This window comes from Convolutriloba macropyga, chromosome 12 (assembly GCF_964194025.1).
Source record: "Convolutriloba macropyga chromosome 12, txConMacr16.3, whole genome shotgun sequence".
Classification (NCBI taxonomy): domain Eukaryota; kingdom Metazoa; phylum Xenacoelomorpha; order Acoela; family Convolutidae; genus Convolutriloba; species Convolutriloba macropyga.
In genome coordinates this window covers 744,751-756,845 of record NC_134479.1, presented here as the reverse complement: position 1 = coordinate 756,845, position 12,095 = coordinate 744,751, and the positions used below count along the sequence as shown (strand labels likewise).

The 12,095-nt window shown below is 36.7% G+C and overlaps 2 protein-coding genes across 4 annotated transcripts in view; one reads left to right on the top strand and one right to left on the bottom strand.

Annotated features, from left to right (window-relative positions):
• LOC142351238 (116 kDa U5 small nuclear ribonucleoprotein component-like) overlaps positions 1–12,095 on the top strand; it is a 664,445-nt gene that overhangs the window by 61,975 nt on the left and 590,375 nt on the right. The window lies entirely within an intron of this gene.
• LOC142351237 (uncharacterized) overlaps positions 1–12,095 on the bottom strand; it is a 427,767-nt gene that overhangs the window by 220,030 nt on the left and 195,642 nt on the right. For all 3 annotated transcript variants that reach the window (XM_075403377.1, XM_075403378.1, XM_075403379.1), the window contains one exon: positions 10,023–10,255. In XM_075403377.1, coding sequence (XP_075259492.1) covers positions 10,023–10,255 — 233 coding nt within the window. The remainder of the gene's footprint in view (positions 1–10,022; positions 10,256–12,095) is intronic.

Here is a 12,095-nt window from a genome sequence, read left to right as displayed (position 1 = left end):
AAATGTGTGAACAGATCTCAAAAAAAAGACAGCGCCCCCAATAATAGCCATGACAATGACCGGGCTTTATCGGCTTATCCAGTCTCTTTTGATTTCGATCTTTTGGCTTTGACAGTGAGTGAAGTAATAGCCATGACATAATGACCGGGCTTTATCGGTTTATCAAGTCTCTTTTGATTTCGATCTTTTGACTTTGACAGTATTCACCACATTGCGTAATTAAATGCGTGAAAGAATTTAAAATCCATTCAGTAGAAATAGTGAGTGAAGTAAGTCAGAAGTCAAACGTGAAAATCGTGACTTAAGTAAAAACGAAAAACGTGATCAAAAGGTAAAGCAACTTATAAAAATAAGAGCGCCTAAATAATAGCCGTTGAAAGGCCGACGGCATCTATTAAACATCATATTGTCGCCCCACTTTAAAATTCGAGTGAAAAAAATTCACGCCGCAAAACCACTCGGTTTATCTCTCCACTTCCTGTTTAGGCATGAAGAAAATCACTACTCCAATTTGACTTCAAATATCATAAAAATGTGTGAAAAGATCTCAAACATAGCCGGCAGATTGCCGGAATAGCTGCGAAAGAATAGACCTGCGTGCCATATAAGAGATAGAAACAGATACAGAGCTAAATTGAAAAAAATCGACGCCGCTCAAAAAACTAGGTTAAAAAACATTCAGCGATAAATTAATAAAGCTTGTTAAAATTCATTCCACAGAAGCCTCTTATTAGGGACCTTTACTGCACATATGAGTTCCTTTGAGCTTAAACAAATTCAAATTAAACTTAAATTTTAAAGTGCAAAAGTCATTTTATTGAGTGAGGTAAGTCACGTATGATCAAAATGTAATCACGCAAATAACCTAAAAACTTTTGCTAAAGCGAGTGAGAAATGACGTCACGCGCGCAAATGCCGTTAGTGAGAGGAAGAAGTCATTCAGAAAATTTGACTTTTTCGGCTTTGCTGTGTGAACAAATGTAAAACGAAAAAAAGCGTCAGACGACGAAACAAAAAAACCAAGAGCACCGCAATATAGCTACGCTCAGCTTACAGCTTCGCAGCTATAAAGAAGAAGACAGCGCCCCCAATAATAGCCATGACATAATGACGGTGCTTCATCGGTTTATCCAGCCTCTTTTGATTTCGATCTTTTGATTTTGACAGTGAGTGAAGTAAGTCAGAAGTCAAACGTGAAAATCGTGACTTCCGTAGAACGTGATCAAAAGATAAAGCAAAATTTTAAAAAAGGAGAGCGCATAAATAATAGCCATTGAAAGGCCGGCGGCTTCTATTAAACATCATTTCCTCGCTCCACTTTAAAATTCGAGTGAAAAAAATTCACGCCGCAAAACCATTCGGTTTTTCTCTACACTTCCTGATTAGGCCTTACCAAAATCACTACTCCAATTTGACTTCAAATATCATAGAAATGTGTGAACAGATCTCAAAAAAAAGACAGCGCCCCCAATAATAGCCATGACAATTACCGGGCTTTATCGGTTTATCCAGCCTCTTTTGATATCGATCTTTTGACTTTGACAGTGAGTGAAGTAAGTCAGAAGTCAAACGTAAAAATCGTGACTTACGTAGAACGTGATCAAAAGGTAAAGCGAATTAAAAAACGGAAACCGCCTAAATAAAAGCCATTGAAAGGCCGACGGCATCTATTAAACACCATTTTCTCGCTCTAATTTCAAATTCGAGTGAAAAAAATCACGCCGCAAAACCACTCGGTTTAAATATCCACTTCCTGTTTAGGCCTGACGAAAATCACTACTCAAATTTGACTTCAAAAATCATAAAAATGTGTGAAAAAAGAAGACAGCGCCCCCAATAATAGCCATGACATAATGACCGGGCTTTATCGGTTTATCCAGTCTCTTTTGATTTCGGTCTTTTGACTTTGACAGTGAGTGAAGCAAGCCAGAAGTCAAACGTGACAATCGTGACTTATATAGAACGTGATCAAAGGGTAAAGCGAAATTAAAAAAAAGGAGAGCGCCTAAATAATAGCCACTGAAGCCCGACGGCGTCTATTAAACGCCATTTTCTCGCTCTACTCTCAAATTCCAGTGAAAAAAACTCACGCCGCAAAACCACTCGGTTTTTCTCCACTTCCTGTTTAGAACTGACCAAAATCACTACTCCAATTTCACTTAAAACATCATAAAAATGTGCGAACAGATCTCAAAAAAGAAGACAGCGCCCCCAATATTAGCCATGACATAATGACCGATCTTTATCGGTTTATCCAGCCGTTTTTGATTTTGATCTTTTGACTTTGCCAGTGAGTGAAGTAAGTCAGAAGTCAAACCTGACAATCGTGACTTACGTAGAACGTGATCAAAAGAAAGCAAATTTTAAAAAAAAGGAGAGCGCATAAATAATAGACATTGAAAGGCCGACGGCTTCTATTAAACATCATTTTCTCGCTCCACTTTAAAATTCGAGTGAAAAAAATTCACGCCGCAAAACCACTCGGTTTTTCTCTCCACTTCCTTTTTAGGCCTGACCAAAATCAACACACCAATTTGACTTCAAATATAAAAATGTGTGAACAGATATTAAAAAAGAAGACAGCTCCCCCAATAATAGCCAAGACATAATGACCGGGCTTTATCGGGTTATCCAGCCTCTTTTGATTTTGATCTTTTGACTTTGACAGTGAGTGAAGTAAGTCAGGAGTCAAACGTGAAAATCGTGACTTACGTAGAACGTGATCAAAAGGTAAAGCAAATTTAAAAAAAGGAGAGCGCATAAATAATAGCCATTGAAAGGCGGACGGCGTCTATTCAACACCATTTTCTCGCTCTTCTTTCAAATTCGAGTGAAAAGAAAGTTCACGCCGCAAAACCACTCGGTTTATCTCTCCACTTCCTGTTTAGGCATGAAGAAAATCACTACTCCAATTTGACTTCAAATATCATAAAAATGTGTGAAAAGATCTCAAAAAAGAAGACAGTGCCCCCAATAATAGCCATGACATAATGACGGGGCATTATCGGTTTATCCAGCCTCTTTTGATTTCGATCTTTTGACTTTGACAGTGAGTGAAGTAAGTCAAAAGTCAAACGTGACAATCGTGACTTATGTAGAACGTGATCAAACGGTAAAGCGAATTAAAAAAGAGAGCGCCTAAATAATAGCTATTTAACCCGACGGCGTCTATTAAACACCATTTTCACGCTCTATTTTCAAATTCGAGTGAAAAAAAATTACCCCGCAAAACCATTCGGTTTTTCTCTCCACTTCCTGTTTAGGCCTGACCAAAACCACAACTCCAACTTGACTTCAAAAATTGCAATGTGTGCACAGATCTTAAACAAAGAAGCCAGCGACCCCAATAATAGCCATGAGAAGCTGGCGGCGGCTATTAAAAAACTTCTGCTGAGAAAATTAGGTCAAATGGCAACTTCAAATTCAGTTTTTAGGTCGCAGGCAAAGTCTCTTCTTCGCAATGAAAAGATACTTTTAAAGCAGTAACTACGTCTGAGCGCTACAAAGCAGAGAAAAATCTCTTCAGTCGAGTAGCAAAAAAATCACCGATGTTTTTTAAAACCCACGCAACAAAATTGCGCACCCAATTCGAAGCAAAAAATTGTATATTTAAATAATCAATTTTTGAAAATTTCTACAATCATTACGATTCAATACATTGAAAGAATAGAAGTGGAAGAGAAGTGAAAAGCTGATAAACATAACCAACCAGCATCAGGCGGATTACAACAACAGGCAATCGATTGGTTTCGGTAGTAGCCAGCTGGGGCTATAAGATGCTAGCAGAAGAGGAGGGGGTGAGTGTGGGCAGGGGGGTCAGGCTCGCAGAGAAAGGTGGTAGGGGTGCAAGTTTGGAGGGCGAGCTGAATGAGGGGGTCTAAATTTTAGCATTACGAACCACCCTTCACACCACAAAACTCTCCTGAAAAAGTTACGGTGCATCGCATACTTATTGCCAAGTAAGGCGTAGGTAAAAGAACTGCTCAGCCACCTCCTCATGGCCTCCGGCATGACCTATCTGTTTATCCTATTTGAGGTCAAAGAGTCAAAACGGTCAGACGAAAAATCAGTCAAGCAAATATTGCATGAAAAAATCAACAGGACCAATATCATCGCTACAAACTTTGTGTAAGAGCAACTTAAAAAAGCTCACATAGCGGGCATCTAAAATTGGGCTTTATGGGTTTATCCCATTTTTATTTTGTATTTCGTTTTTCGGTATTGCATAAGTTCATTTTAGATTGATGCGCTGAACAAATGCTGTTTAAAAACACTTGAAGGAAAATGAGAGAAGAGTGAAACTGACCTGACGTCAAAAAGAAATCACGCAAAAAGCTGAAAAAGCTGTGAACTAAGGCAAAACGAGACAAATTTTTGTTAGACGAAGTCAGGACAAGTCTTGCCTACAATTCAAAGCATTTTCATTGACTAAATAGTGAACTAGATCTAGAATGGACAGACTTTTCTAAAAGCTAAGATCTCCTTGCAGAACGCGTTCATTGCAGAGATAATAATGTTAAGTCAAATAACAAAAAGAATACTTTCCCAAAACAAAATAACATGAAAAAATAGGAAAACTCAATGTACTTTATATAGTACAAACTCACAACCAAAAGAACATAGCCCCCAGATTGCCGGAATAGCTGCTAGATAGACTTGCGTGCTGTAAAAATCAGATGGAAAAAGATACAGAAATGAGTTGATAGAAGTTATCGCCGCCTATAAAACTTATAAGTTTAATTCAAAGGCGCTTGTCTTTGGGTGCAAAAAAAGGTTCACAGCCGCGGCTCGAATGACCTATCTCCTGATTAACCACCAATCGCCTTAACCACTCGGCTGTCGGGCCATACAATCTTTTCAGCAACAGACAACTTCTGAATAACCGCAATTTAGGTCACGCAGAAAGCGTGAAATCAAGCGCGAAAAAAACCATTTAAGCAGTGACGAGACACAATGTTCTAGAACAAATGTAAAACGAAAATTTAGCGTCAGACGACGAGACAAAAAAGTCACGAACACCGCAATATAGCTACGCTCAGCTTACACCTTCGCAGCTATAAAAAACATTGTTTCATGCAAAGAAAACCAGTAATATAACAACAAAATATCAACCACGCGTAAATAAGCACATATACATCCCCTTTTTTGAAAGTGAGAATTTAGCATACACGGAAGATTGCCGGAAAATAGCCGCTATTGATTCCCATTAAAGGAACAGAAAAAATGCAAAAAACTGATTGATGCAAGAAAATATTTAAAGTTCGAACGATTTTGATGATTCCGTTGTTATACATACTCCTCTTGAGAGAATACAGCTGTTAATATCAATACCAATGACAATTAAATATGGTAATTAATACTTATAAGAAAAACTCAAGTTGCTTGCATCAAAAATTGCGCTCCATGTGTTTGTCCCGTTACATTTTTGATTCCGTTTTTGAAAAAAAAACAGCAGCAGAAGACTTGATATAATTCAAAGAATTTTCACTGACTAAACAAAAAAACTTCACCTAAAACGGAGTATGAATGAGTTAGGAAAATCAATTAAAAATGTAAAATTCAAGGTCAAAATGCTGCAATTTGGACAAAAAACCACTAGCGACAAAGCGAATTTTTCTTCAAACGCCGTTACCTCTCTACTTCAAAATTAGAGCAAAAAATTTTACGCCTCAAAAACCACTTGCTTTTTCGCTCTACATCATTTTTCGGCTTGAATAAACTCATCATTTTAATTTGACTTCAAAATTTGTGATCAGACTTTAAAACAAAAAACAGCGCCCCAATACAAAACATAACCGACATAACCGGCGAATTGCTCTCAAACGACCAGCGAGCAGTCGGCTTCGTCAGTACCTAGCCAATGTTTAGTGACGTTAGCTTTACCTTGATTGAAGGGGCGTGAAGTTAGGGTAATAGACGATGACCTCACGCCACATAACAGCCGCTGAAGTGCGGCATTCACAAGAGTTAAGGAGAGAGAGAGAGAGAGAGAGAGAGAGAGAGAGAGAGTGCAAGATAAAACGTGAAGGAGAAAGAGAAGGAAAGTAACGCCAACCAACACAGAGAGAGAACTAGGAATTTTTTCTATGATGAGATTCGACAGTACAACTTCAAGTTTTCTAGCCTTGTTAGTAACTAAATCATATAGAAAACTGAAAGTGCAAAATTCAGAAGACAATTTCCACATATCGCAATGAAGAAAATGTTCAATAACATTTTTCGACTCTGGATTTTTATCATGTAACCCTTCTGCAAGACATAAAAAGCTTTGTTGGCCAGTATTGATCGTTTGACTCAGAAAAAGACAAATACATTCAAAAACTTTAAAAACAACAGCAAACTTTAACAAAATCTTGCTAAAATTCGTGACATTATTGTCTTTAAAAAATCATTGCCTTGTCTCAGGAGACTATCCAGTATCCCTATTTCAAGCCTCAAACTGTTTCGCTGGCCCATAAAGATCCATACGCTTGGAACATAATAATTTTTCAAAAATGTTTTTGATTAAATTTTATCAAAAAATTGCTAAAATGAGCAATGATAACCAATCCATTAACTCTGGAAACTAAGCAGCTTACTGTCAAACCTCGAAGGAGGTCCCTGGTGCACGAAGAAAATCAAAAATAATTCTTTGATTTCTTTTCGTTTGTACGTGCACCAGGGACAACCTTCGAGGTTTGACAGTAAGCTGCTTAGTTTCTGGAGTTAATGGAATGGTTATCATTATGTTAATTTTAGCAATTTTTTGATAAAAATTAATTAAAATTTTTGAAAAATTATTAGGTTCCAAGCGTATGGATCTTTATGTGCCAGCGAAACTGTTTGAGGCTTGAAAAAGGGATACTGGATAGTCTCCTGAGGCAATGCAATGGTTTTTTGAAGATAATAATGTCACGAATTGTAGCAAGATTTTGTTAAAGTTTGCTGTTGAAAAAATTTTTAAAAAATTGCTTGAATCCGTAATATTAATATCTTGAAAAACAAAAACATTGCATCCCAAAACTACGCAGTTGCCTATTACCAAAGTCTAGAGGTGGTTCCTTGCCTCTTGAGGCTGGAAAAACCTAAAAAAAAAACAATTTCAAAAAAAAAACATGAAGAATGCCAAAAATTTTTCAAAAAATGCTAAAACTAGTGATGTTAAAATCTTTAAAAACACTCCATTGCATCTAGAAACTATACAGTAACCTATTATCAAACACTAGAGGAGGTTTCTTGGCTCTTGAGGCTGGATAAACCTATAAAATGATAAACTTTTGAAAAAACTTGAAAAAAATTTTAAGTTTTTTTAAAAAAAAATCGATAAAATTTGTGATATTAAAAAATGAAAACCATTCTACGGCTAATAAAAATTTTTGAATAAGGTATCGTCAAAGCCTATAGGAGGTTTCCTGCTTCCTGGGGCTGGAAAACTTCGATAATGACAAAAGTGATATTAAAAATGTGATATTAAAAAGTTGAAAACTATTCTATGGCCAATAAAAATTTTTGAATAAGGTATCGTCAAAGCCTATAGGAGGTTTCCTGCTTGCTGGGGCTGGAAAACTTCGATAATGACAATGAATTTTTGAAAATTTGAAAAATCAAGTTTTATCAAACAGCTGCAAAAATTTGATGTTTTAACGTTGAAAACCATTCCATTATCATTAGAAACTATGCATCAACCTATTATCAAACTCTTAAGGAGGTTTTCTGAATCCTGAGGCTGAAAAACCTTGAATAAAGACAACAAATGAAACTATACAGTAACGTATTAACAAACCCTAGAAGAGGCTCCTCGGATTTTCAGGCCGCATAAACCTAAAAAACGACAAAAATTTTCAAAAACCTTCAAGTTTTGTCAACAAAATGCAAACATTCGCGATGTTGAAAATATTTAATTAACACTAGAAACTATGCAGTAAACTATTATCAAACCCTAGAGTGGGTTCCTTGGCATTTAGGGCTGTTAAAATCGAAAAATGACAAAAATTTTCAAAAAGCTTGAAAAAAATTGTGAAAATTAGTATAAATTTGCGTGTTTTTAGCGAGCGGTTGTTGTGTTCCTCAGTAGCTAGCTACGGGGAGGGGGGTCACCGGGGTGCTGATGGGGGTGGCAACAGTCGGTTGGGGGTAAAAGTGGGGAGTTCAACAGTTGGGGGGGGGGAGGGAGGGTGTCTTCAACCTCTAAGAACCGCCCTTCACACCATAAGTATAAGTCTTCAAAGCAGTTTGAGCTGAGATGAAAGGCTCTAAGAGCACTTAATTCCCACTGGGCACTACCTGTTTATCCCGTTTTTGAGGACGAAAAGTCAAAAGCGTCAGACGAAAAATTGGTAAAGCAAAAAATCGCTTAAAAAAAGACCGACAGGACTAATATAATTGCTACAAACTTCGTTTGAGAGCAATTAATCAAATTCTTTGAATTGTTAATAAGGCCCGCTATAATTTGATTTCAAGCTTCAAAATTAATCAAAAAATGTTGATCAATATTAATCAATATTGATTAAAACAAAGACTTCTCCAGTACCTCTCTTCGAGTCATACAAAACATGACCGACTAACGTTGGGCGAATTGCTCTGAAAAGACTGGCAAACGGTTGCCTTCAGTAGTAGGCAACTGAGGCTTAAGGATATTAGCAACACGGGGGTTGTGAGCGGAGTCGGGGGTTGGGGTTTAGCGGGGGGGGGGGGGGTTCAACTGACGGGGGTAGGGTTGTTGTGCGAGAGCTCAACGAGAGCGGTTCAAATCGCTCGGTTGGAGGAGGGTCGACTGGGGTGTCTGGGAAGGAGGGTGGTGTGGGGTGACAAGGAAGGTGGGGGGTGTCAAACTTTTAAGACCAAGAACCGCCCCATCACACCTTGAAATTGTCTCCTCAAAATAGTTACGGTAACAATCTAAATTTTGACATTCAGCTGAACAAAACATTAACAAAAATGGCAAATGCTATTAGGTCAATTTACTTAGTAAGACATTTTCTACCACTAAAAGCAAGAATCGTTCTTTTTAAATCACTTGTTTTGTCCCATCTCAATTTCAGTGCAATTTTTTTTCAATCGTTGTCGGTTATGTCACTTCAAAGAGTTAATAAACAAATAAATTGGGGAATAAAGGTTTGCCACCTGCGCAAAAAGTTTGACAGTGCAAGAGATCTATTACTGAAAGACAAAATTTTACCAGCAGAGCTTTTCATTAAAAAAGTTTGTCTTCTTAAATTTTTTGACCTCCTCTCACAATATAAACAGAGTAGTCGAGAAACCAAAAACTCCTCTTTCAGGATTCTTGAAAAGTACGAATTGACCAAAAACTGCAGAACTGTCCAGTTTTTTTCCAAAGAATAAGTGCCAATCCAAATGGAGTGACAGGTCACTGATCAGAAATTTTTCTAGGAAATGGAATAATTTGCCAATTGAAATCCGAAAAGAGAAAACTAAAAACAAATTTAAGGAAAAACTAAGCAGCGAAATGGTCAAACTGCATGAACGTGTTCCAATAGATAGACAAGTAAGAGGCTTTAGGAAATTTTTCTACTGAAGTATAAAGACCAAACTATTCATATATTTACGAGGCGATTTTGAAAATGTAAATATTTAACCAAACGTTCTTGTTGTGGTTATAACTTTAAATTTACATTTTTGAAGATTAAAAAAAAATCGCATACTTAGAGACTAGTAAGGCGCAGGGCTCTAAGAGAGCTGCTCAGCCACCTCATGCCCTCCGAGCGCTACCTGTTTATCCCATTTTCGAGGACGAAAAGTCAAAAGCGTCAGACGAGAATCGGCCAAGCGAAAAATCGCATAAAAAAGACCACAGCACTAAATTAATTGCAACAAACTTCATTTGAGAGCAATTAAACAGAAAACCATAACGCCTCTACGAGTCATAGGAAGCGCAAGAAAACGACTATCCTCTTCAAGTTGTAGAAAACAGACCCGCAATAATAGTCCGCTGAGGAGATGAATGCGGCAATTAGGAAACAAACAGATATGCGATAACTGGCAAAGCTAAGTCGAGTGATACATTTGTGCTTCTGTTGGCAGACCTGGATAAGGCTAGAGTAGGTTTCCTTCCCAAGAGAATGTGCTGCTTCCTCCTTTGCTCGTAGAGAGGCAACATCTCGTAGTTGTCATCCGGCTCCACTTGTTCATGTTCCTGGTGCTGCTCCTCTCTGAGAGGGTGTGAGGGGGTGGCAATGACATCTGGGTTGCCAGAAGGAGTGTTCCCGAATGTCTTGCAGTGTGAAGGCAGCTCATCCGCACTGTTCTCGTCAGACACCTCAACCAACAATTCACTCCTTCACATTATGTACACTCTACACACAGCTTGTTTATCTTTTGAGGACTAAAAGGATTGAATGGCTTCATGAAGTATTTGACAAACTATCTCAATGGAAAAAACAAACTGCAGAAACATTGGCTAAAAAATGTAAACATACCCGGCAGATTGCCGGAAAATAGCCGCCGTTGATTCCAATAAGCACGATTGGGATTGAAAAATAGAAGATATTGAAAAAAAAAGATTTGTACAAAAACATTTTTTAAGACCGATTTATTTTGATGGCATTTCGTAGTTGAACATAACGTACTTCTGTTTCTTAAAGAGAAGCTACTGGGGCTACTATCAATACCAATAAGCATTAGAGATGGTAACTAAGACTTATAGGAACGACGTTCAAATAGCGGTCATCTAAAATTGGGCTTTATGGTTTATCCCGTTTCTACTTCTGACTTAAATTTTTTATACTGACTCTGTTCATTTTGAATTGCTTTGCTGAGCAACTGATGTTCAAAATCACTTTTAGCAGAATGAGAGAAGACAGAAACTAGCCTAGAGAAGTCAAAAAGATATCACGCAAAATGTTGAAAAAGCGGCAAAATGAGGTAAAGCGAAACATTTTTTTATTCGACGAAGTAAAAAAAAAACATAGCAGGACAAGTCCTGAAATACAATTCAAAGAATTGAATGAAATTTCAAAAGTACTCTATCTGACCAGCAGATCAATTGAACAAAGCCAGCCAAAACACAAACAAAATCATCTCCAAAAATTGAGACACTGAAACAATCAAACAAGCTAAACAAAAATAAACTCATTACTAAAACTATTGAAGCTTTTTTCCCTTAGGCAGAAATTCATCGCTTTAAAAATACATGTTTCAAAAATATGTTCAAGATCATTTTTTGTTTTTGAAATCGGTCTAGTATTATATCTGCATGACCTGAAAAAATTCACTGGCCCTTGAATATCGATTAACTCAAAACTGACCGAAAAATATAAAAAATGAAATCAATTGCAAAATTTAATAATTTTGCTGAAAATTGGAGATATTAATATTTTCTGCATCATTTCTGTGTCTCTAGAGGCTATCCATTAACCCAATTCCAAGCATTAATAAATTCATTGGCTCAAAGATCGATAGGCAATAATTTTTAGAAAAAATCTCAAATTTCAAAAAATAGAAATTTGTTCTATTAAAATGTTGAAAACCATTCAGTTGCCCCCTAGCAGCTATCTAATAACATATTATCACAACCTGAATGAGGTTAGCTGGCTACTGGGGCAAGAAAAACTGAATATAAGACAAATGCTTTGAAAAAACTTAAAAATTGCAAAATTTATCAAAAAATTTCTAAATTTCGAAAAACTAAATTGTTGATAACAAATCCACTGAAGCCAACAACGATGCAAACACTTTTCATCAGACTGTGGATTAGGTTTTCTGGCACTTGAGAATGGACAAATATCAAAAATTGACAAAAATTTTAGAAAACCTTGAAAAAATTGCAATTTTTGTATAAAAAAATGCCAAGATTAGCGACATTAAAATGTTGAAAACCAATCCATTATTACTACAAATCATGCCGTGCTCTATTGTCAATTCAAAAAAGAAATTTACTGGCCCCTGAAGCTGAAAAAACTCACAAAATGACAAAAATTTTCAAAAAACTTGAAAAAAATTGCAAAAATTAGTATCATTTTGCATGTTTGTATTAGTAGTACCAAAACATATAGCTCATAAAATGGTCATAACAAGTTATTTTGTCTCGCAGAAGGCCTTCATCATTTTTAATTTCAACGTGAGACTAAAACTAAAAAATGAAAAAAAATCACAAAAAA